Source organism: Cervus elaphus, chromosome 15 (assembly GCF_910594005.1).
Source record: "Cervus elaphus chromosome 15, mCerEla1.1, whole genome shotgun sequence".
In the NCBI taxonomy this organism is placed as follows: domain Eukaryota; kingdom Metazoa; phylum Chordata; class Mammalia; order Artiodactyla; family Cervidae; genus Cervus; species Cervus elaphus.
The window spans coordinates 81,874,334-81,900,104 of NC_057829.1; the positions used below are offsets into that span (position 1 = coordinate 81,874,334).

At 51.0% G+C, this 25,771-nt stretch overlaps 1 protein-coding gene across 1 annotated transcript; it reads left to right on the plus strand.

The window, feature by feature from the left end:
* Nucleotides 1-334: 334 nt before the first annotated feature.
* On the plus strand, nt 335-24,041 carry BAG3 (BAG cochaperone 3). The gene is made up of 4 exons (XM_043926121.1): nt 335-920; nt 16,778-17,101; nt 18,927-19,331; nt 22,624-24,041. Exons 1-4 carry the CDS (start codon nt 735-737, stop codon nt 23,461-23,463), a joined length of 1,755 nt encoding a protein of 584 aa, XP_043782056.1. The 5' UTR covers nt 335-734; the 3' UTR covers nt 23,464-24,041.
* The last annotated feature ends 1,730 nt before the right edge of the window (nt 24,042-25,771 follow it).

Sequence of the window (25,771 nt, forward strand, 5' to 3'; positions counted from 1 at the left end):
CCCCCCCCAACAACTATAAAGGCTAACGTTGAGTTTGTTTTTATAGGAAGGAGCCAGTCCCAGGAACACCCACGCTGCTCGAAGAAGACGGAGCGAGTCTGAAAACCGAAACCGGTCCAGGACACACGGAAGACGTCCCAGAGGGGTTCGCTCGACCTGCCGCCTGGCGGCTCAGGGATCCCGCGGATGCAAGGCCCCCGCCCAGCTCAGGGACGACTCGTCCGGGCAACACCCACCCCGGAAGGCCCCCGCCCGGGGGAGCCGCGAATGTGGGGAAGAAGTGGCGGGGGTGGAGGAGGGGCGGCCGGCGGATGCCCCGCCCACGCCCCGCCCACGCCCCGCCCCGCCCCGATTATAGCCGATGACTCAGGGCGGAGCTCCGCATCCAACCCGCGTCGCCGCCAACTTCTCTGGATGGGACCAGAAGTTTCTAGCCGGCCAGTTGCTACCTCCCTTTATCTCCTCCTTCCCCTTTGGCAGCGAGGAGGCTATTTCCAGACACTTCCAGCCCTCTCCGGCCACGTCACCCCCTCCTTTAATTCATAAAGGTGCCCGGCGCCGGCTTCCCGGACACGTCGGCGGCGCTCACGACTCTCCTCTCCGGCCGCGGCCAGCGAGCGACCCTGCACCTGGAGGTCCGGCACCCCGCGACCCCGTGACCCGGCACCCCGCGACCCGGCACCCTGCAACCCAGCACCCCGGCGGCCGCCCCTCCGGGCCGACCCCGACCCAGCATGAGCGCAGCCACCCACTCGCCCATGGTGCAGATGGCGTCCGGCAACGGCGCCAGCGACCGCGACCCCCTTCCCCCCGGCTGGGAGATCAAGATCGACCCGCAGACCGGCTGGCCCTTCTTCGTGGACCACAACAACCGCACCACGACGTGGAACGACCCGCGCGTGCCCCCCGAGGGCCCCAAGGTGAGCAAGGCCCGCGCCGCACCCTGGCCAGCGGCTCCCCCCGCCACCCCTATCGACGGCCAGTCCGGGGACAGGGCCGGGCCGGGGCGGCTGGACTGGGCCCGGCTGCGGGGACGCGAGGCTCCAGGTGTCCACCGGCCGCAGCCGGTGCCCGGAGGTCAGTGAAGGCCGCCTGGGACGCACGGATCCCCAGGAGGACGCCAGCTCCCAGGGGGGTCGGCCTGCTGCGCCCCCCCATGAGCCCCCTCTCCAGGCCCGCCCTTGGCCGGCGTCTGGGCCAGTCTGGGGAGGTTCCCAAGAGGACTGTCCTCTCTGGGCCGTGTTTGGTTTCCGGGGGTCGGGCGGGAAGTGGGACACGCACGGTGGCACCAGGTCCCGTCCACCGGCTCCATTCGAGGGGCCCTGGGCCAGGAGACGACGGGTGGCCGGCCTGCTCAACACCAAGGTCCGGGCCAGGCCCGGACACGGTCTCCACCCGGCTTCCAGGGCTCAGATCCTGGTTTCACTCTGCTGACTGTGCTTTGGCAGACACCAGGGGACCATTGGCAAGCTTCTGTGGGGGTCCTTTAGGGTCTCTTAGGAATTTTACATCCTCAAGTTTCTGGACTTGGTTGAGGGTATCTTGACTTCACTCTCCCATCTCAGGCACAGAGTGACTCAGGAGACTGATGTAAATGCATTCCTTTTCTTTTTTTTCGCTCTTTCTGTATTTGAAATTAAAACTGTATTATTGTTTGAAAATTGTCTTCACTATGAATATATTCTAGTATGACTTGTTAAAAACAAGATGCAATCTTCCAGGCAATTTCTAAACGGAAGATGTGAGACTGTCTCCTAGTTGGCTATCGCCTTAGATACTGCCTCACCCTGGTCAGAAGGAGATGTTTTTTTTTTTTTTAATAGCAATACATTTCCCTTCCTCCTTATGCTACTAAAATATTTAGCATTTGTTTTTTATCCCCAATACACAAATAATTTGGTAGTAATACTTTTGTATTAGAAGTATGCCTCATTTACATATACGCAGTGGGTGTATATACTACTTAATCCTTAGAACCATGAAAATTTGAAAATATAAACTTGGAATGAGTCCGTTAATTTAAAAAATTAGAACTAATTGTACTGCTCTTGTAATTTTCTATAACTTTGAGCTTTTTCAAAATGTAAAGCTTGGCAAAAAGAAATAGACTTGTAGTAGTGTTACATTGTCTGGGCAAAATAAAGTCATAAAGAGCTGGTAAATTATTTTGAAGATTTAAAAATTCACAGAATTAAAAATGTTTTATAAACCGTCGTTTTAGAAGGAAAAAAATCTGTATTAACCATCTTCATTTTTATGCAGTTTTTTTCCTTTAAAATATTTATGAAACTCTGGTGCCCAACAGTGAGATATTGTATAATCAGCAGCTTACACTTATAAGAAATTAATTGTATATTTATTCCTGAAAATTATTTCAAGAGGCTGTAATTAGCTGGGATGGACATAACCATGTATTCCTTTCGCTTGTCTGTTCAGCCCATTATTGAGTGAAACTAAAGCTCATTTCTGACCTGCTCTGTTACTGCAGCCTACAAGGATGTAGATCTTTACTGAGGCCAAAAAAATAAATAAATAAATGCTGTCATTTGGAGGCTTCCTTCCTATAGAGACAGGAAGAGTCAGAATCCACTGGCGTTGTTGGTGCTAAGTGTAGGTCAAGTATGAACATATCCACCGTGAGTTCAGTGTACATGCCACATCGCTGGCACTTTGTTTTCAACATGAAACTCACCCAGCAGGTTGAGATCTTATGTATGATGGATGGGTTAGGCTGTGGTTTTATAAACTTTTTCAAGGGGGAAAAAAAACAGGTTAAGTTACTATTATTTTTCTCAACAGGTAGAACATAAGAGCTAGTAAATCAGAAGTTTTGATGCTGTAAAAGTTGATTTGAAAATTTAACAGAATTTTAAAGTTGAAAGATCATTAAAGATCTTTTAGCTCAGCCTCTATTTATCTGAGAAGGATACCCAGAGAGTTCACATGTGTTTCCAGAGGCCATTCAGCCAGTACCAATAGCAAAGAGAGACCTACGCCGAAAAGTCCTAATAAGAGGCAGTTTATTGTTCAGAAGAAGGTAGAAGAGACTTAAATTTTAAGTGTGAAATGTGCAGGCTGGAGTACTTGATTGTTTTTCTGCCCTTCTGACTTTTGTGACTACTTGGATAGTGATGGCTGGATGTGATCAACTCAAGAAAAGAGCTGCTTTCCAGATTAATTACTTGAGATTTCTCAACATGGCACTAGAACATAGGGAGAAAACTAACATTCACTTTGTTAGTTCTGTGGGCTTCATGGCTTTCAAGACACTGCTTTGATGTACACAGAACAACTATGTGACTAATTCAGTTTAACTTCTGTGAATGACACCTCACTCCAGAATAAATACAATGGAAAATCTTTCAGTCAGTTCAGTCACTCAGTCATGTCTGATTCTTTGCAACCCCATGGACTGCAGCACGCCAGGCTTCTCTGTCCATCACCAACTCCTGGAGCTTGCTCAAACTCATAGCCATCAAGTCGGTGATGCCATCCAACCATCTCATCCTCTGTCATCCCCTTCTCCTCCTGCCTTCAATCTTTCCCAGCATCAGGGTCTTTTCCAGTGAGTCAGTTCATCTCATCAGGTGGCCAAAGTATTGGAGTTTCAGCTTCAGTAACAGTCCTTCCAATGAACAGTCAGGACTGATATCCTTTAGGATGGACTGGTTGGATCTTCTTGCAGTCCAAGGGACTCTCAAGAGTCTTCTCGACACCACAGTTCAAAAGCATCAGTTCTTTGGTGCTCAGCTTTCTCTATAGTCCAACTCTCACATTCATACATGACTACTGGAAAAAGCATAGCCTTGACTAGAAGGACCTTTGTTGGTAAAGTAATGTCTCTGCTTTTTAATATACTCTGTAGGTTGGTCGTAAGTTTTCTTCCAAGGAGCAAGCGTCTTTTAATTTCATTGCTGCAGTCACCATCTGCAGTGATTTTGGAACCCCCCAAAATAAAGTCTCTCACTGTTTCCATTGTTTCCCCATCTATTTGCCATGAAGTGAATATCCTTCACTAGCACTTCATATCAGAAATTGGTTTCTTAATGTGGGTTGAGAAGAGAGCTCCGGCAAAAAAAAACAAAGGGTGATTTTAGAGGAACTGAGCTAAGAGGACTCTCTGAGCATCCTTAACTTCCAGAGAAGATGCTGTCAGTCAATAAAGAGCTATTCACTGAACATGAAAAACAGAGAGCCCTCTTCAGGGGAAGACAGTTTCTGGGGTGTTTGCAGTTTAATCATATGGATAAAGGAATGAATTTCTTGGAAAGAGGACGACTAGAACTTGTGTATGGTTTAGTCTTATTGGCTGTTGTCTTAGAGTTGATCCTCTCCCGTTTCCCTGAGGTGTTTAGAGTGACCTTTCATCCCATTTTTAAAGAGGGGGCAAGTGAAAGTGTCTTGCCCTTCACTGCAGAGGCAGGACAGCTAAAGGCACAAGGCTTTGGGCTTACTCCAGCTCCACTCTGAGGATCTGAACCTCCCCACCGGCAGTCTTCCTGGATATCGATTTTCTGCACATGTGGGCGGCCCACTAATCTGGCAAGTTCCTACCAGTCCAGGCCCCTTCTCTGGCAGAGGGCTTGGCATCCTCTTTGAGATGTACAGTTTCTATGCAGGCCGCTCCACTGGCTCGCCTTGTGAAATAAACAGAGGCCAGATGCTTTGGAGTGTGGCGCTGTGCCGCTCCCTTGCAAACCTCCCTGGGCAGAGGAGCAGGGCAGGTCTAGCTCTTCCGGTCCCGGAGGTGCCTGGGCACGGATTCCTGAGCCTGGCAGTCTCCAGGGAAGCTTGAGGAGAACACAGGTTGCCAGCTGTGCGTCCTCCCTTGTTGGATCCAGCTTGCTCAGGGTAGGACGCAGAAATCTGTATGTCAAAAAAAGCTGCCCGGTTGGCTCTTGATTCTGGTGCCCGGGCATTTGGGAGTCACCAGAGGACAATGATCCCACATCCTAGAGGGGGTGGCGTGGGGGAGCTATGACTTTGTGTGCACCTGTGTGAGCCTTGGCATCCTCAAGGGAGCCTGCTTCACATCTAAACCTGCAGAGCCATCGCCCGAGCCTCCCTTCCTTCCCGGTGAAACTCAGCAGGTGCCTGAGTTTCTGGGGGTGAAGATGGGGGTGGCAGGGGGAGGGATGGAGCCTGGCAGGGTGCCAGTGCCGGGTGTGGGGAAGTGATCCCCAGACCCTTGTGAACCCCGGGAGAAGCAGGCCAGAGGCTTGTCCTGCTGGCCGAATCTCACCACAGTCATTTGACAGATTATCCTCAGGCTCTATAGGAGACAGGTAGGAGCATCCTTGCAGAGGAACTCAGAGCTGGTTTGCGTTTTCAGTTGACGCAGGGACCCATTTATTCCCCTTCACGTTCAGGAGAGCTTCCTGAATATTCCGAGATGAGATCATCTTGTGGTTTGCAGATCGATCGCAAGCTCTTGTGCCTCTTAGAATCAGAACACAGGAAAGGAGCGGCCATTCTTTCCTTTGTATTTCCAGCCAGTTGCAGTGACTCTGGAGCAAATGTCTGTATTGCAGATGAATAGCAATTTGCCTAGGGTTCGATAAAGAGCATGGCCGAACAAATGCCTTCGGAGCCCAGCTCATCCAGGACCTTCGTTTTCCCCTCTGAAGAATAGTCCGTGTTTGGCCTATGCAAGACCTGACCAATAACTTGTCCCCTGTTTCTCGGCATATATTTGCCCTTTACAAGGGGTAGAGAGCGCACAGGAACTGTGGCAGCGGTTGACGTTAGCCAGAGCCAGGAAGGCTTAGTTGTTTGATGCCATTGGGGCTGCCTGTGAGTCAGAAAGCTTCATACCACCCATGAGGCTTGATTAGCATTGTCCTCGTTTCTGGAATGACACACAGTTGCCTTATATAAACCACTCTACACGTTGGTTTCTTCCTATTGACATTTAAAAACGACCTGGCATTTTTCATAAAAATTAGGAAGCCATGCATAAATCCAGACCTACGCTTTCTCCTTCATAGTTTTGCTGTGTTAATGTTGCTCTTAACATGTTTAAGACGCCTTATATAGAGAAACTGGGAGCAGTAGCTGAAGGCTTTGCCTATTGGGAACCTCTGAGGATCCTCTAGTGCCGATGAACTGCAAGGAAACTTCTCTCATCCCTGACAGTGGCGTTCTCCAGGCCCTCCCGGCTGCCCATGGCTTGTGAATCAGGTCTGCATGCCCATGATCCTTTTGTGCCTCAGCTCTCAGACAAAAAGCTGGACTTCGGAAGCGAGGCTGCAAGTCCCCTCCTTTTGCAGATGTGAAAGTTGATCTCCGGCCCTTGTTTGGCATCATGCAGTCGGGTGAGATAGCTGGTGTTGTTCAGCCTTCACATATTTCTAGGATGATTTCTTTGGGGGCCTCGGCAGCTTTTCAGCCAGTCAGGCAGCTTGCAAAAGCTTAATCAGAGAGAATTTGTGTAGGAAGGGAGGAACCGATTTTTTCCGTCTGTCAACACCTTTGTAGACATGTGCCAGACACAGGTGGGTGCTTTTACAAACCTTATCTCTTTAAACCCTCAAAGGCGCTCACGAAGGTGGAAGCTGTCAGATTTACCTTATAAATGAGGAGACAGACGTGGAGAGAGGGGAGGTGCCCGGCCTGAGGCCTGTCCGCTGTGACAGAGCAGACTGCTGTGAGCAGAGCTTTACCCCCACCTCAGGTGACAGACAGACTCTCTGTCAGCGGGCCTGGCTGCTTCTGTATACTTAGACCCTTATACTCCGAGCTCGCCGGGCACAGCCCCGATTTTAAACAGCCTTGAGTCCATCTCCTACAGCTCATCAGACACATTGGCTCCTTTCCTGAGCCTGGGTCTGAGCTGAGAAGACAAGCCCCAGTCTCCGCTCATTCATCTCTGCCGAAATTTTTTGAGTGCCCGCTCTCTGCAAGTCATGGTGTTAAATGTCACACAGAGGACAGTTCTGCCTCCTTCAGGGCCATTTTCCACAAAGCATTTCCCCCATCTCTCGGGTTGGAAGCAGCCCGTCCCGGCTCTGGATGCCACATTACTTCAATTTGAAACTTTCCTCCAAAAGGCCGCACGTTCCTGCTTTGCCTCAAGGTCACGTCCCTGTGGGCTGAGCGTCCCAGAGGCAGACTCTGCGTCTCTTTCATCTCCCTGCCTCTTCAGGGCCTGGCAGGGTCCACGGGCTCAGTATGTATGATTCTGCGTGGAGAAGAGGAAAACGTGGGCCTGGGCTCCGGAGTGGACAGGCTGTTGAAGAAAAGCGTCCCTTATTGACGTGCGTGTTGCAGGAAGCCTTCTGTTGGTTCCTAAGCGGCATCAGCCTCGTCCCCAAACGTCTCCCAGTTGCCAGTTCCTTTTTATTGAATTTCTGAATGGCCTTTTCTCCACAGGGGACTTGGATATTGATTCCCTAAGTTCATCCTTTTGGGTCTTGAAGCGGTCTTTTTTCATCCCCGCCAGTGATACAGCATCTTAGAGCCGGCCTGCCGGGGAGGCTGGTTGCTGACAGCAGCCAGACGCCCCGAAGCCAGCGCTGTGCGAGGATTCTGTCTCCAGTTTTTCCGTTTGTGAGGCTGGCAGTAAGGTCAGGCACTGCAGAGCGGCGAAGCCTCTTACTCACTGTCAGTTCCGAAGAGCCCAGGAGTGTAGATTGTTCACTGCCTCCATAACATTGTGGAGTGTGTGTGTGTGTGTGTGTGTGCGCGCGCACGCGCGCGTGTTCAGTCATGCCTGACTCTTTGTGACCCCATGGACTGTAGTCCACCAGGCTCCTCTGTCCGTGGGATTCTCCAGGCAAGAATGCTGGAGTGGGTTGCCATTTCCCACTCCAGGGGATCATCCCGACCCAGGGGTCAAACCCACGTCTCTTGTGCCTCCTGCACTGGCAGGCGGACTCTTTACCACTGGGCCACCCGTGAAGTCCTACGTACGTTAAGTGCATCCTGAGAGCTCCCCCACCCAGAGCTGCATCCTGAGAGAGAGGGAGATGAGACTTAAAGCCTGAAAATTCCCTAGCATCCTGTTGAAGAACAGGCATTTCCTATCTTGAAGTAACTTCCTCGGTTTCTTGAAAATTTAAAGTAGAATTGTTGTGTTTTTTTCAATTACGTTAAAAATTCTTTCTTGGACAAAGAATGAATGAATGAATGGTTTAGAAGTGGAAACGGCAGGAAGATAGGAAAGAACATGTGTGTAGCAGGGAAGGCAGCCACATGGCTTTTTTGAATGTTCCAGATTACCCCACAGGGCCTGAGGGTCAGAGTAGGACCCGGCTCTGCCGCTGGGCTGGACCTGGGTCCGCTCCCAGCAGAGGCCCCGGGCTGGGCCTGAGGAGTCTCCGGTCTGTGGTGACTCAGAAAGTGCCCCACTCTCGCTGCCCGGCCTCAGCCAGGCGGTGACTCAGCATTGAGCCTTGGCTCCCTGGCCCAGAGCACACTTGAACTGAATGTTCCAGGTCTGCGCCTCAACTCAGCTCCACCGGGCAAAATGAAATGCTTTCCCTCCTGCTGCATCTTCACCCCCGGGAAGACGGAGGGTTTGCAGATGTTTGTTTGTCGTTAGCCACCAACAGCCATTAATCCTACAGTGTACAGGTGTGGCAGGAATAGCGAAAGGGGTTCACGTGTCTGGTCTCAGGTAAAATCACTCACCTTGCCCCGCACCCCATCCACCCCAGCCTTCCCTTCTGAGAGATGGGCGTACACCAGTACCCATCCAGCAGGGCTGTGAGGAGCCAGGGCCTGACCCGAGGCCTGTGTGCAGTCTGTGGGGAGAGCCCCAGCCTCCACCAAGAAGTCGGAGGGGATTCTCAGAGAGGCGCTTGGCTTCCCCACATAGTAGAGAGTGCTGGCTGGATGTAGGTCTGCCGGTTCTCAGATGGTCGTGAAGTCTTGTTTCCGGAGGCAAGGGCTCCTCATGGCCCCTGAACCGCCTCAGCTGACTGTCCTTCCACCAGTGTCTGGACGCCCTCAGCATCCTTCCCTGGGGGTTCCTATGCCCCTCGTAGGGGGTGCATAGGAGCTGGGCCAGAACTCAGCGCGGGGGGTCAGCCTTCTGGAGCCTCAGCCAGACCTGCAGCCCACAGCCCCAGCAGCTTGTGGCCTCAGCCCCAGATCCCCCTCCCGAGACAGGCCAGGGCGGTGTGTGTTCTCTGTTCTTCGGGGAGTGCTGTGTTTATCCTCAATCCTGTCTGCTCGAGGGGAGGGTCTCTGCATGGGCCTGAGGACAGTGCCAGCAGGAACCGGGTGCCCAATGGTGTTGGGGGGCATTGGCCATGTGCTCAGGTGTTCTGGACCCGGGCCTAAGGGGCGGAAGGAGAGGGAGGGGGTTTCTCATTGTTGCCACCCTCTTGAGGGAGTGTGGTTGTTGGGGAACGAGTGCTTTGAGAAGCTGCTTAGGTGGGGGAGGAGTCCCCCGCCCCCGAAGTTCCCCCCAAGGCTGCCACCATCTGTCAGTCTCCCCTTGCTTGAGCTGTGGTTGATGAATTGGAGATTTTTTTTTTTTTTCCCATTGGGGAATTGTGTTTTGTGCAAAATGCATGTCCAGTAAAGCCACCGCCCTGATACCAACAGACACTATGCTTGGCCGGCCTCTGAGACAGAACCTTGAGAAACCAGTGGAAATGTACCCATGGGGGTGAAGGGGTCTCTTTTTCTAGATTCAGACAAGTTTGCTTCCTGATACGGAGATTTCAGGTACTTTTCCGTCTGTGACTTGTGGGTTTAGACTGATTAAAGCAGATCCCCACCTTTTAATTTTTTTTCCCCTGAAGAGGAAGCAGGTAGTTTTTTAAATTCCCTGAAGCCACTGACTTCAGGAGCTGAACCCCGTGACCCAGGGTTTTCCTCTTGGTTTTGCAGCCACTTCCCCTGTGACCTTGGAAACCCCTGAGGGGGGCTCCAGGGAGTGAGGGACTCTGAGCCCCGAGCACTCTCTCCAGCAGGGGACATACTCAGCTGTGGCCTGGAGACGACTTGCATGCCATGGAGGGACACCCTGGGGATGCTGAAGGGACACCAGCAGACCTTCTACTCCCCGGAGACTCCTGCCCCAGCCTGGCTTGGCTCTTCCTCCGGGGCCTCAGGGGCACTTGTGCAGGCACTACAATCATTGCAGATTGGGTGTTGATTGTCTGCAAGGCAGCCCCTCCAGGGTCGGAGGCCTCCTGAAGGCAGAGGAAAATGTAGGGCTCAGGCCCCTGGAGCTGTCTATGGCTGTGTTTGCTTCCAGTATGAAACATTAGATAACATGTCTTAACAGAGAAAATGGCATCCCTGCTAATTAGTGCTCTTAGGACTCTCAGATAAAAGGGCTTCAGACTTTTAACAGGCTCATTACCAACTTGGGTGAGACCACTGAGGAATGAAACCTGAATTTACAACTTTCCGAACAGTAGGCCCAACCAACAGTTGCTTGGGAAAAGCTGGGTCCATCAGTAACTATTTGTGGAATGGAAAAGCGTGGTTATGCAGGGCACGGGACAGCTCAGAGTTCACAGAGACTTTCTTGTGCCTTATTTCACCTAAATTTGGCAACAAGTCCTGGGAGGTATGAGGATTTTTGTAAGTTAGGGGACTTGAGTTGCAGTAGCAAGAAGTCCTGTCCGAGAGCACACAGCTGGCGAGCAGCAGGGTGGGATTAGAGTCCAGGATGGCAGCTTGGAGACGGGGCTCAGAGCTAGTTCATTCCTACCTGTTGGGACACAGCTGCAAAGAAAAGCAATGTCATGATGTTGTTTTTTTTAAAAAAGCTTTCTCTAGTAAAAGCACTTAGGAACACCCATCTCAGTAATCCCAGGATCAGGTCCACATACTTCTCTAAAAAAATTGCTGTTGGAATATAGTTGGTTGACAATACTGTGTTAATTTCAGGTGTACTGCCAAGTGGATGAGTTACACATTACCTGTATCCACTCTTTTTTAGATTCTTTTCCCATGTAGGCTGTTATGTATTGAGTAGAGTTCCTTGTGCTATTCAGTAGGTCCTTATTAGTTATCTGCTTTATGTACCATAATGTGTATATGTCAGTCCCAGTCTTTTCAGTTTATCCCCCTTCTCCGCTGGTAACCGTAAGTTACATCTGTAACTCTGTTTTGTAGAGAAGTATACATACTCTAATAACAGGTATATGAGATAAAACCTCCAATCACCTGGGACTAGATTGCTTAGAGTACAGACTCTTGTCCCACCAGGAGTGCTGTAAACAGACTTTGGTGGATGTGGACTTTGCTTTTTATTCAGAGTTGGCCCCGTATCTGTTATATGCCCCCAAACAGGGCTGGGGGCAGTGGAAGAGACCCTTTACCACACTCTGGTGGGAGCTTCGAGTTTGGCTGTGGGGACGTAGGTATCTGTTTATATATCACATTGGCAATAACTCCTGTTTCTTTTCTGTGGCCTATAATACCAGATGGAAGGTTTTGTAGGACCTTGGAGCTCAGGTCTCTGTGTGTGCTTTAGAAGGAAGCTTTTCTTTTGTTTTGCTTCCTGCCTGAGAGAGGCAAGCCCAGGCCATTTTCTATTTTGATCCAGGGCCTCGCTAAATGGAGAGTCCCAGGATTCTTATTTCCCTCCATCTTTTTTTTTTCCCCTCGTTTTAGAAGTCTTGGAAGTATCATTAGTAAAAGTCACTAGCTGACAGGATGAGGCTCTTCTGGCCTAAAAACCCAGTTAATAGAGTGTGTCCTACTTAAGACTCCAGAGCTGTCAAGGCGGTGGTGCTCTGAGTTTCCTTTGTGGCTGTTCCCCTTCATTCAGATGGTGGTTTGTAGCTGCTCAGCCCACACTTTAAAGAACACTGCACTGTGGAGCTGAGGTTGGGGCTCACGGGGGCACGGCTTTCAGGGCTTATGGTCCCAGCCTGCTTTTAAGGTGCTGAGTCTATAGCACAGGGAACTCCTCCTCTTCCTGAAACTTTGGGGCACCTTGAGTTGCAGCGATTTCTGATGTGATTTAACTGAGGACAGTTAAGAGTGATCATTTTTAGATTTCTGCAGCATCAATTTTTCCTTGTTTTTGAGCCTTATGTAGGTGTTCAGAGCTAGGAGCCATCTTGGGATCGGAGGTCAGAGAGAAGGTCAGCTGGAAGGACCCTCGTTTAGAGTGTGCTCCCAGGGCCATTGGGGCTAGGTTTCCCCACAGACCTTCTGAGTCAGACTTTGTTAGGACTGGATAGCGAGTCTGCATTTTTTTTTTTTTTTAAATTTCCTGGGTGTTCCAGACGCCCCTGGAGTCTGAGGACCACTGCTTTTACAGCACATCATTTCACAGCTCAGGAAGCTGGGGGTGGGGGATAGGAGTAAGCTGCTTCCGTAGTGCCTCCTTAGGGGCAGAGCTGGCTCTGGGACCACGTGCAGTCTCTTTCCAAGTCTGCTAGCTGTCCCTTGGTGCCCACGCTGTTACTAAAAATCAGTGGTGAAGTGTAGTCATGCTGTCAGAGTCCCTTGGACTGCAGGAGATCCAACCAGTCAATCCTAAGGAATATCAACCCGGAATATCCACTGGAAGGACTAATACTGAAGCCGAAACTCCAATACTTTGGCCACCTGATGCAAAGATCTGACTCACTGGAAAAGACCCTGATGCTGGGAAAGATTGAGGGCCAAAGGAGATGGGGGTGACAGAGGATGAGATGGTTGGATGGCATCACCAACTCGATGGATGTGAGCTTAAGCAGACTCCAGAGATAATGGAGGACAGAGGAGCCTGATGTGCTACAGTCCTTGGGGTCGCAAAACTCGGACACAGCTTAGCGACTGAACAACAACAGCAATGAGTAAATAAGACCTGTTTGTAAGCCACACCCTTGTCCAAGCTCAGAGCCTGACCCCAGGCTTATCTAGTAATAATACCTTATATTTGCTAGGGCAGGTTTTGGCTCATCTGAGGCAGTTTCTCCCGCTTTTCATCCTGGCCTTCTCATGGAGTTGTTTGGCACCTGCAGAGGATTTTAACGTAATGCCCAAAGAAGAAGAATTGGCCAGTTCATTTTATAAATTGGTGTAGTGAGATAAGCAGTGGGAGTCAGGCTCTGATTTCCTAATTGAATGTTGTGTGAATGTATTCCTGATGGCCCTGCCCACAGATAAGGATAATGAGCTGAGCTGACAGGAGGGTAATTCCTGTGATGCTGTCCCTGCTCCTCGGGAAGCGAGGCAGGCGGTGATGGGGAGGCCGGGCCGGCCGGTGTCCGCTTGGTCACTGTGCTGGCACCCCGTGCCTATCGCAGGGCCTGACTGGCGTGAAACCCCCAGGAGACGGAGGCCCCAGTCCCCAGCGAAGTCAGGGCGGGGCAGGTGGTGCGTCTTCTATGAAAGACACCGGCCAGCATAACCAAGAGGCTTGGGCTTGCACTTGAGAACACTTCTTACGGGACTGAGGAGACATGTTCTAGACGTTTTCTAGGAGAATTATAAATATTTCTAATATATATGTATATGTTTATATACATTTGAATGTATAGAAAGAAAGTGAAGTCACTCAGTCATGTCCGACTCTTTCCGACCCCATGGACTGTAGCCCACCAGGCTCCTCCATCCATGGAATTTTCCAGGAAGAGTACTGGAATGGGTTGTCATTTCCTTTTCCAGGGAATCTTCCTGACCCTGGGATTGAACCCGGGTCTCCCGCATTACAGGCAGATGCTTTACCGTCTGAGCCACCAGGGAAGCCATTTGAATGTATACTTATTTTACATACATAGTTATATAAATAATATATAAATTAAACATTTTAAAGTCTTTTTTCCCCCCCTCTGGAATAAAAGTTCATCTTTTCTTTCACTAGACTTTGATGAAACACCACAGGAGGTAAAAAGGGCAGTGTGACTCTCTTGGGTCCTGCAGTTTGGTTTGTAGACCCAAAGCATTTGCTGCTGACAGGGCTCTCACGAGAGCAGAGTGGGAACGGAGGCGGCATCAGCACCCCGTGCGGGCCTTGTCACGGGCGGGTGTTTAAGTTTTTGTTCACGTAGAAGTGTTAGTTTTCTAGTCCATAGACGTGAGATGATTTTTTTAAACTTAGCTCAAGCAGTGTTTTCTAAACAAAGCCCCCCCACCCTGCCACCAGAGTGTCAGGGCCGCCTGCCTTATTTTAGACATGACGATTGTGAAGAGATGTGTGGTTTTTATTAAACGGCATAAATGAGCCGTTAGTTCACACAGAACCAGTAGTGCAGACCTCAGGACTATAGGAAAGCAGCCTCCAGGCCTCTCCCAGCCTCCCTTCTTTCCAGCTTGGGCCCCTGAGGCCCCCATCCCGGCCTACAGCGACCACACGCCTCCCTCCACTGACCCAAGTGTGGCTCTGCTCCCGAGACCCAGGCCAGGTGTTGGCTGTGCCGTCACAGCCCCTGGGCAGGCAGAACTGCTCCTCTGCCCTCCTCCCCTCCTTCCTTCCTTTTTCTTCCATTTTCAACTGAGGCACAAAATATATTCAGCGAGATGCGTAAAATGTATTGGCAGGCCCGCCCTAGGACCCTCTGGATCCAGGGGCTTTCCCCCAGGAGTGGCCAGGCCTCGGGAGGGTCTGAGGTGGAGGCGCAGCTAACAGCGGGGTGGTGGGGGGCGGCCGCCCTCACAGGTTCAGCCTGGGTCGTGTGGGTGGACTGAGGCAGGGATGGGCAGCGTGGGGGCTCCAGAGACGAGAGTGTGAGAGACTTCTGTCACACATGGGCGTACACTCATTTATCTCCACCACTCAGAAAGAGAGAGCTTTTCCATCTCCTCAGAGGGTCCCTTCCCAGACGATTACCATTTCCTCCAGGTGTGTCCACCTTCCTGACTCCGGTCACCCCCGGTTCATTGTGTCCTTCAGGTTTGATTCCTTTGACCCTTGGGCGTCTTGAGTCGCAGCATCCTGCGCTGTTTAGGGAGGGAATGCCTTACAGCCCACTGGGCAAACCCCTCTCCACGGGCTCCCGTAACAACTCAGGATAGACCGGTGAAGTGGGTATTGCTAGCTCCACTTTCTAGCAAAGGGGATTAAGGCTCACGGAGGTAAAGAGACTTAACCCCTGATGAAAGAATGGTTACCAACAGAGCTAGGAAAGAACTCGAGCCCTCTCTCGGAAGCCCCACCCTACTAGAAAAGCCCAGGTGGGCCCCTGTGCGCTGCAGGTGGCTGTCCTGTTTGTTTCACGCGGCCCCTGGCCAGCAGGGATTGGGCTTTGCTGGTTTGTAAACCATGGTTCCCAGTAGCTCGGGAGCAGGGCGTGCACCAGGGGCCAGCCAGCGGACGAGGGCTGCTAACTTGCCCATCTCTGCTCTAGTGCGTGGCCAGGAGGAAGCCAGCAGGGACGCCGCCCCCCGCACTTGTCCAGGCTCCGCTCCAGGCTGGAGGGAAGGTGCCCCAGGGCGAGGACGACTTGCCCAGCCGGCCTCTGATGAGTCAGCACCCAGCAGCACGGGCCTCCTTCAGCGCTCCTGCTGCCTCCCTTCTGGTGCCCGTCTCGTGGCAGGAATGCGCTTCTGAATGTCACGCCTGGACCCACTCCCTGCTCTTGGGTGACCCGAGAGTTAAGCAGGCTAAAATAATGCCGCCGCCCTGAGCACGTGGGTATTCTAATCTGAGAGTACCGCCTGTCTGCCGGTGTCCCCAAGGACACGGCGACACCCAGGCCTCTCCTGAGTGCTGGGAGGCCCGCTGGGGCGGCGAGCTCAGCAGGAGGGCAGAGAGAGTCTTTCACGGGTCTGAAAGATCTAAGGTCCAGGGCTTGCCTTCCTTGTGACCGGCTTCGGCCCAGCAGAAACAGAGCCTCAGCCTTCTGGTGTTTGCCATTCAGGGGGATGCCTCGTAAGGAGACACAGTAGTTTGTCCACTTGGATGCGTGGAAGTGGCACGGATCTTCACTCCCCTCCTCTGTGAGAGGACCCTCTAGTGCTCAGGAGATGGTCAGGACAGGAAGCCGTGGGGGTCCCGGGTTTCAGTCGCCCACCCTCTGCTTGCTGAGGAGTGACATTGCCCGGTGAGTGACTGGCCAGCCTTGTTGTCTGAAACAGGATCTTTCTCTGTGGTACATCTGGAACTTGGCCTTCTCAAGGGTCCCAAAATAGCCAGGCCACTGAAGGGAGAACTTCATGAGAGGACACAGGAGGGACCCCAGCCGCTCCTCGCCAGGCAGGCTTTGTTGGCATCACAAGACCAGCACAACTAATCCCTGGGTTTTGTTCTCATCCTGTGCCTCTTATGCATTCCTCGGGTATCTCCCTTTCTTGCCGCTTGTTCTGAAAATATTCTGAGGAGGCTGCCTGCCCGCCGCCGCCCCTTCTCTGCAGATTTCTGAGCTGCGGCCTGTGTCGGGGTCCCATGCGAGTCTGCGTTGTCAGGAAATGTGAGGACCATTTAGGAAGCTGAGATGCTGGCTGTAACCTAGCGAGTTGGCGTTGAATCCTCCTAGCATCTTCTGATCTGGGTCTCTGAAGGTTTGGGAGGCTGTTGGGGACTCCCCTGTATGCACGGCTGCCTTGTCATCCAGAGCAAAAACCTGTCTTACAAGTTCGGGAAACTGGGACTTCTCCTGTGCTCCACAGATACCTTGCTTGTCTCTTGCTTTCTCTTGATGCTACTGATTCTTAAACTGCTGGGCCAACAGCAGCTTCAGCAAGGGAGGAGGGGTCTGGAAAAAGTAGGGGATCGGGGGAGGTACCCACAGTTCTGTGCTCAGCTGTCCTGGCTCCTAGCTGGCGCCGTGGGGCCCAGAGTCACTCTGGAAGATCAGAGCACGTGGCATTATGCTTTCTCCTCGGGGCTGTTCCTTCCCAGTTTCTAACAGGTCTGTGTGTCTCCTCTCATTTTTAGGAAACCGCATCCTCTGCAAATGGGCCATCACGGGAGGGCCCCAGGCCGCTGCCCACTAGGGAAGGTCACGCCGTGTACCCCCAGCTCCGGCCAGGCTACATTCCCATCCCTGTCCTCCATGAAGGCGCCCCGAGCCGGCCGTACCCTGTCTTTTCCTACTCCCAGCCCGGGACGCAGCGCTTCCAAACCGAGGTGGCTGCAGCGGCTCCCCCGAGGTCCCAGTCACCCCTGCGGGGTGTGGCGGAAGCCAGCCAGCCAGATAAATCAAGTGCACCGGCGGCAGCTGCTGCGGCGGCCCAGCCCCCAGCCTCCCATGGACCTGAGGTAAGGAGAGGCCTGGCTCGTGGGCCTATGGCCGTGACCTGTGCGGGCAGGGGGCGGGGGTGGGTGGGAGCTGGGTGTCGTGCTTCCTGGGCTGCCCCAGACCTCAGATGACCCCAGACCCTGATGACAGCCCAGTGAGATGTGGGGTATGAGGGCCTGGCCTGCGTCACCCAGCAAAGATCACTTGCTGACAGCCCCACGTCCCCCCAGCATTTCACAGGCTGGCTTTTCAGATGAGCAGGGATTGTGGTTAGTTTCTGTAGTTCAGGAATTGGGGCTCAAGAAAGGGTAAACAGCTTTGGTCCAAAAGCATGAAGTCGGAAGTGGCATCGCAGGGCCTGGAAGCCTGGCCTTCTGGCTCCTCCTATGATACCCCTCATTCCCACTGAGCTTTCTGTGTCAGAAACACAGAGAGACTGTGTCATTTCACTCAGTTCAGTGATCACAGGTGAGTGTTAACTGCTCAGAGCTGCACTGACGTGAAAATGAGACCGCGTGCCTGCCCTCACAGTGTCCGCCATTTAAAACAAAGCATAAAATTAGGATCAGAGAGGCAGCTGCTTTTCAGGTTTTAAGCCTGAAGTCGGCACTTCCTTGCACTAACATTTAAGGTGTAGTCCTTAACCTGGTTCTTAGCTGAGACTTGAAGGCCAGTGGACCCCAGCAGGCATCCTGAGCCACAGGCCCTCTGGGTCTTCCTGTTGGCACACCGTCCCGTTGTGTCCCCCGCGCTGCTCTTGAGCACAAATGCTCACTCCGGGTGAAAAACATAGTTAATGGAGGCGTCAGGTGGTGCAGTGGTGAAGAACCGCCTGCCAGTGCAGGAGAGACAAGAGACGCAGGTCGGATCCCTGGGTTGGGACGTTCCTCTGGAGAAGGAAATGGCAATCCACTCCAGTATTTTTGCCTGGACAATTCCATCCACAGAGGATCCTGGTAGGCTACGATCCATGGGGTCGCAAAGAGTCGGACATGACTGAGCACACACTCACACAGGAGGTGTGAGCTTCCCTTTCTTGGAGAGGCAGTACCTATATTTGTAATGTTTTTGTTGTAAAAATCAAAAGTGATGCGTCAGTCAGAGAAATCTTCACAAATTTAACCCAGCAGGGGCCTTAGAGGCCAGCTGGGAAAACACTCTTCTGCTTTTCCAGAATAGAAGGTAGGCGGTCAGGAAGGGAGAGGGGCCTGGCCTGCCTCGGTCCACGTGGGGACATGGTTCCCCCTGGCCCCTGGGTTCTCTGGGGATAAGCAGGGAAAGAGTTTAGGAAAGAGGAAGTGAAGTGACAACAGTGACTAAAACTTAGTGAGCACTTCCTGTGTGTGGTGCTGGCACCAGACACACCCACTGATTCTTTTACAGAATCTTCAAGTCAGTCGGGTGAGGAGGGGTTACTCTTCTCTGTACTTTAAATGCAGCTCATAGACAGTAAAAAATCCGCCTGCAATGCAGGAGACTAAGGTTCAATCCCTGGGTCCGGAAGATTCCCTGAATGAGGGTATGGCAACCCACTCCAGTATTCTTGCCTGGAAAATCCCATGGACAGAGAAGCCTGATGGGCTTCAGCCCATGAAGTCGCAAAGAGTCGGATGCGACTTAGCGACTAAAACAACACCAAAGCTATCAGGCTGTTGAGAATTTGAGCCCAGGCCTCTTAACTCCTGAGTTCCCACTCTTAACAGTACGTTTGGACACTGGAAAGGCTTAACAGATGGGAGGTTGTATTAAACCTGCCACCCTGAGCAGGCACATACTGGGGGTGGAATCGGAGAGCCAGGCAAGGGGGGTTCACAGGGCCGTGTGTCTATGTTCTGTGTCTCGCAGCGGTCCCAGTCTCCAGCGGCCTCGGACTGCTCCTCGTCCTCCTCCTCGGCCAGCCTGCCCACCTCCTCTGGCAGGAGCAGCCTGAGCGGTCACCAGCTCCCCCGGGGCTACATTTCCATCCCTGTGATACACGAGCAGAACGTCACCCGGCCGGCAGCCCAGCCATCCTTCCACCAAGCCCAGAAGACACACTACCCCGCTCAGCAGGGCGAATACCAGACGCACCAGCCCGTGTACCACAAGATCCAGGGGGATGACTGGGAGCCCCGGACCACGTGGACCGCATCCCCCTTCCGGCCTCCCGTCCGGGGTGCGTCCAGCCGGGAGGGCTCTCCCGCCAGAAGCAGCACACCAGTGCCACCCCCGCCGTCTCTCCGTGTGCAGACCGCGGTCGACAGGCCTCAGGTATGGGAGTCGGTGTTGCAGACGGGCTGGGGTGGCATCCTTCAGGGCTGGGAGAGCTCTGTGCCAGTGTCCTGGGTCCCTTGCCCTCACCAGCCCTTCCTGGGGAGACCGAGATCCTGGAAATGCTAGTCACCAGCAGACATGTGGGCGAGGGCTGTGAACCTCCCATGCCTTCTACAGCTTTTGCTCATTGTTTGTTGCAGCTGCCTCAGGGGCAGAGTTCAACCACCATGATGGGCAATGGTGGGCAGAGCGCAGCATCACACATCTGGGGCCCCGGTGTCCTCTGCCCACCATACCCTTTCAGGGCCCTGCCACACCCCACTCCACACTCCAGCCGTAGCCTCATCTCCTGCCTCACAGATACCCCTTCTGCACCCTGCCAGCCCTTCCATTTGTTGTCTCCTTTCTCGTGTCTTTGCTCACACTGAACCCACTTCCTGAGATGCCTCCACAATCTATACTTTTCCCATCCTCCAAGCGACAAGCCAGTCTTGCCACTTCTATGCAACCTCCTCATCTTTTCCCAGGGTGCCTGGTCTCTTACAGTTCAGCATCTGATTATCCTATGCATTTCAGAAGTGTTCATCGGCTCTCTTCAGCTCTGCTCTGACCTTGGCCACAGGGAGCATGTCCTACTCCTTTCTCCTCCTTTGCAGTAAAGGACCGTGTTGCCCGGCTGATGCCTGGCCAGCTGGGTGGCCGGGAAACCTTCCTGCCTATCTGGTGAAAGTCACAGGCAGGGCCTGTTTAACCTTCCGTAGAGGCATGCATTAGCTTCCCAGGCGGCACTAGTGGTAAAGAACCCAGCTGCCAGCACAGGAGATGTAAGAGACGCGGATTCGATCCCTGGGTCAGGAAGATTCCCTGGAGGAGGGCATGGCAACCCACTCCAGTATTCCCAGAGAATCTCATGGACAGAAGAACCTGGCGGGCACAGCACATAGAGTTACAGAGTCGGTCACAACTGAAGCGACTTAGCAGAGCACACAGCACAGAAGCGTGCAGGCACTGATCCCTGGGGGGAGCAGTCTTCTAGTTCTAAAGCCGCAGAATGCCCAGCAGCAGGGCCCCTCGGCTGCTGAGTGAATTCTCGACCACTGTTCTTAAAAGGAAAGTCGCCTGTAAACAAATGGAGGGCATCTTCTTCCTACAAATGGGGACACTGTCCAGGGCCCTCTAACAGAGTGCCTTTCTGTTACTGGTTTTTGTTTTTGTTTTGTTTTTGGCTTTTCTATTTGGAAATGATTTCAACCTTACAGAAGAGAAGTCCAGTATATGTGAAGGTCATGAAAAGCAAAAGATTCAGCTATATTCACTGTTAACATTTTACTTCATTTGCCTTGTCATTTTTCCTCTCTCCATATATTATCTATATTTTTTGTATGATATTTAGTTATAAATAACATGCCCCTTTAACCCCTAAACATGACAGCAGATGTTTTCCTAAGAGAGCTACCTTCTCATTCATAACTACATTAGAATTATCAGATGCAGGACAGTTAACATCCTCACGACATCGTTGTCTCATTCACAGTTCATTTCCACATCTCCTTTAGAGCAGTTTCCCCTTTGTTCTAGGATGTAGTCTAGGACCATGAGCATTGCATGCAGGTGTCATTTGCCTGTAGTCTCCTTTAATCTGGTTCGGTTTCTCAGTCTTTTTCTGCTATCATGACCTTGAAAAGTTTTTGAAAAGTATAAACCAGAGGGCACACCCCCTTTTAAGTGTTTCTAAAGTCGCTTATTCAGTTACTGTTTTAAAGCCCAAGGAGAGGCGTGTGGCTAGTTCGTGACTGCTAAGGGCCAAAGTTGAGGACTTCTGGTTGGCAGAAGAGATTTGATGGAAAGGGAGGCTAGTGTTGTTCAAACAGCCAAGCGTTCATCAGATCCTTACTTAAACTCAGTAGTCCTTTCAAAGGGGAGAGAAGTGCCCGTTTGCAAAGCTGGCAGTGTTTCCTCTCATATCTTTCCTATATATTTTCTGTAATTGGTGAAACAATATTTAATCCTATTTCCACTTAATCTTACTTGTTTGTAGTGGCCTCCCTTTCACAGCTTGTTCAGAGGTGTTGTTGGAGGCTTGCAAAGATTTGACCTAATTGAATATTATAGTGGGATTTAGTGTTTTTAATATGGAGTTTTTAATATGTTTTTAATATGGAGTACTTTACAAATAATATAGTCCAACTCCTATTTCCCAGTTGATGAAGTCAGAGTGTGTGAGATTTTTTAAAGGGGGTTTTAGATATTCACTTGAATGCTAGATGAACCAAGATAATTCTGTTGCAGGCATAGTTCATTTTTAAAAATATACCTCTAGCCTGTAGTCACATTAAAGAGTATCTCAGTCGCATTAAAGAGCATCTCAGCCTGTGTGGCCATGTAGTCAGTGTGGAGGTGCTGCAGTCTGCCAGTATCAGCTCTGACACAAATGTGTCCAAGCAGAATTCTTACAGAGTTACCCATTTGGGGCATCTTGCTTATTCTCAAAAAAATAACATCAGTCTGGGCAGAAACCACAAGGCCATCATAGGTTTAAAAAAAAAAAAAAAAAAGATGATTATAACTTTGCTGAAACAGGAGATGGGAAGGTCATACCCTGAGCAGAGACTGTCAGACAGAAGGGGGACAAGTGGCAGTTATTACTCCATGGCTCTGTCACCTGAAAGTCTGAGTCACCCAGAACTTTGCTTTGAGCTAGAGTAACTCAGGAGTCAGCATGAGTTTGGGGTATTTTCCTTTTTGAAAAATTATGTTGGTTTTCTTTTCATTGCCATAAGAATTCCATCTCCAGAAAAAGTCAGTAAGAGATAACAGACTGAGAGACCAAAGTAACAAATGGAAGCATGACAATGGTTTGGTTACATATAATGCATGTGTGCTAGTCATGCTAAGTCTCTTTAGTCATGTCTGACTCCTGGGAACCCCAGGGACTGTAGCCTGCCAGGCTCCTCTGTCCATGGGATTCTCCAGGCAGGAATACTAGAGTGGGTTGCTATGCCCTCCTCCAGGGGACCTTCCTGACCCAGGGATCAAACTCACATCTTTTATGTCTCCTGCATTGGCAGATAGGTTCTTTACCACTAGCCCCACCTGGGAAGTCCCATAATACATGAAGAATACTATATTTTATTCTTGTAACTGGTGTCAGTTGATTTTAAAAATCTTTTATACTGTTAATCTTTTTAAAAGTTGTTCCCGTTTCCTTCTACTTCAGTACTAGCTACAAATGACCACCTGTGACTCTCAGCCATTAAAATTGTCTCTGTGTCTTGCCTCTTCCCCACAGCCCATGACCCATCGAGAACCTTCACCTGTTCCCCAACCTGAAAACAAGCCAGAAAGCAGGCCGGGCCCAACTGGACCAGATCTCCCTCCTGGACACATCCCGATCCAAGTGATCCGAAAGGAGGTGGATGCTCAACCTGTTCCACAGAAGCCCCCGCCTCCCTCTGAGAAGGTGGAAATAAAGGTTCCTTCCACTGCAGTGCCTTGTCCTCCTAGCCCTGCTCCTCCTACCATCCCCTCTGCCGTCCCCTCTGCCGTCCCTTCTGCTGTCCCCTCTTCCCCCAAGAATGTGGCTGCAGAAGAGAGAGCAGCCCCCAGTCCTGCCCCTGCAGAAGCTGCGCCCCCCAAACCAGGAGAAGCTGAAGTGCCCCCAAAGCATCCAGGTGTGCTGAAAGTAGAAGCCATCCTGGAGAAAGTGCAAGGGCTGGAACAGGCTGTGGACAACTTTGAAGGCAAGAAGACAGACAAAAAGTACCTGATGATAGAAGAGTATCTGACCAAAGAGCTACTAGCCCTGGATTCGGTAGACCCAGAAGGACGAGCTGATGTCCGCCAGGCCAGGAGAGATGGGGTCAGGAAGGTTCAGACCATCTTGGAAAAACTTGAACAGAAAGCAATAGATGTCCCAGGTCAAGTCCAGGTTTACGAACTCCAGCCTAGCTCGCTTGAGACGGATCAGCCACTACAGGAGATCATGGAGATGGCCTCAGACAAGAGCAAGAAGAGTGCTGGAGACGGAGAAGACCCCAAAACCGAAACCCAGCCACCGGAAGCCAAAGAAGCAGCAACTCCAAACCCCAGCAGCACGACAGACACAACTGCTAAGCCGGCAGCACCGTAGTCTCCACGAGATGAAGAGTCAGCCCTGGAGACGGGACTGATGTGTGCTTTAGGGAATTACAAGTTGCATGCATTTCAGGGACTTAAAATCAGTTGGTTTTTACTCTTCATAGCCGCTTGGTACGCAGTAACTTGGATGGAGGCAAAACACACTAATAAAAGGGCTAAAAAGGAAAATGATGCTTTTCTTGTGTTCGTATTCCGTACAAATAAAGAAGTTGCTTGTTACCAGTTTAATAACCCCATAGCTTGTTTTGGAGCCCTCTGTGTATGGGCCCCACGTGTTAGCCGTGGATGTGAACTGTCTTTCTAGCTCTGGATTGAAGGAGTTTTTTTTGGCAGGGGGAGTAGATGGGGAGTCAGTTTCTCATCACTAAATATGAAGCCTGTTTTTCAGAAATGTTGCCATTTTAATGGGATGATTTTTGTCATCTCACAGCTATGATACTTTAGATAGAATAAAATGTGCAAGGAGCCATAGAAATATCTGTATGTGGGATGACTTTAATATCTGTATGTGGGATGACTTTAATGCTATGTGTAAAAAAAAGGAAAATAAAGTAATAATGTAACTCAAAATGTCTTCTGTGGTTTCTGAATTTTGAAGCATGGCAGCATCAAGATAGACTTGCACTGGCTTCAGGAAAAATAAACAGCGGATGCATTTACAAGCCTGCTCTGGGGTTTGTGACATCCCTACTGGTGCGGCCCGTGAGAAAATGAGTCTTGGTCATTTTTCTGTCTCAGGTTGCAGCTGGAACCCGGGAAGACCCAGGGCTATAAACCCAGGTAATGGGAACGTGCCCATCACACCTCTCTGACTGCCCCAGCCGAGGTGCATCTCTGCCCACCTGGCCCCAGGCCACCTGCAGGCCTCACCAAGCAGCTGCGTGGGTTCAAAAGTGCAAAGAGAAACCAGTTCCCAGTATTGCCTGAGGTTGGCCGACGCATTCCTGGAGTCCAGGTCACTGAGGCTTGGGCACGTGTTCTGTGAGTGTCTTGGGGTCATCTTGATCTAACATTTCTTTGAGTCACCAAGCCAAACTGGGACCAGGTGTATCTTCCGAGATTGGGTTCCTCGAAGTCACTGGGGTTAGGGATCAGATGTACTGTGAAGCCACTGGAGGGGAAAGGATCTTTCTAGACCAATGTCTTTTAAGAGCTTGGGAAGTTTCCCAGCCCCAGAATGTGAAGATATGGTTTTTTTTAAAGACTGTTGTCACATAAGCGGAAATTGAGAAGAAAGAGAAAGATGGGCCTGAGATCTCAGAGCTGTGAGGAGGCCTGCTGACTTGAGTCCGAGCTGAATTCCTCATGACTGTATTGAGTTTAATATTGGTGCCTGACAGTGCTGCACAAAAATACACGCTGGCGTACTTGCCACTCAGCTTGATGAGAAAGACTGAAGTCATTGCCGAGGGAGTCCGCCAACATCTTTACAGGGTGAACTCATTTGAAGAGTATAAGCTAACTGCTAACAACACTGATTCTAGAAACGCAAGTGTGTAAATAGAAGAAAAAAAAGCCTACTGGACTATTTTTTACTTGATGAATCAATGTAAAGAACGTGACCATCTTTTTGATGACTTGGGCATCTATGCTCAGTTCAGTTCAGTAGCTCAGTCGTGTCCAACTCTTTTTTGACCCCATGGACTGCAGCATGCCAGGCTTCCCTGTCCATTGCCAACTCCCGGAGCTTACTCACACTCATGTCCATCAAGTCGGTGATGCCATCCAACCATCTCATCCTCTGTCGTTCCCTTCTCCCTCACCTTTAGTCTTTCCCAGCATCAGGGTCTTTTCCAGTGAATCAGTTCTCATCAGGTGGCCAAAGTATTGGAGTTTCAGCTGAAACTCCAGTACTTTGGCCACCTGATATGAAGAACTGACTCACTGGAAAAGACCCTGATGCTAGACCCTGATCCTATGCTCAGTGGATCTCAACATAAAGACTTCTTATGTGGTCACTGAATGAGGTGGATATTTTATCGCTGAAGATCATCAGCAGGTAGCCTTTTGGTGCAGTTAGAATGTTTTCAGCCATCAAAATTAGATGGCACACGGGTATCAGGCAGGAGTTACCCAGCCTGGGTCGGCGGTCCCTCGGCCTTGCATGGTGGTGACAGGCTAAGTGTAGGGCTGGCTGCAAGGCTCTTGTTAATGTGCCTATCCTGCCTCTGGGAGTCAGGAACATAAAGCAACTGTATCCCTAGTGTCAGAGGGGTTCAGCTTATTTAATTATGCCAGTGCTCTTTAAGAGAATGTTTTAGTTCAGAACAGTGTTGATTTAGAACTCCTGGGATCAAATC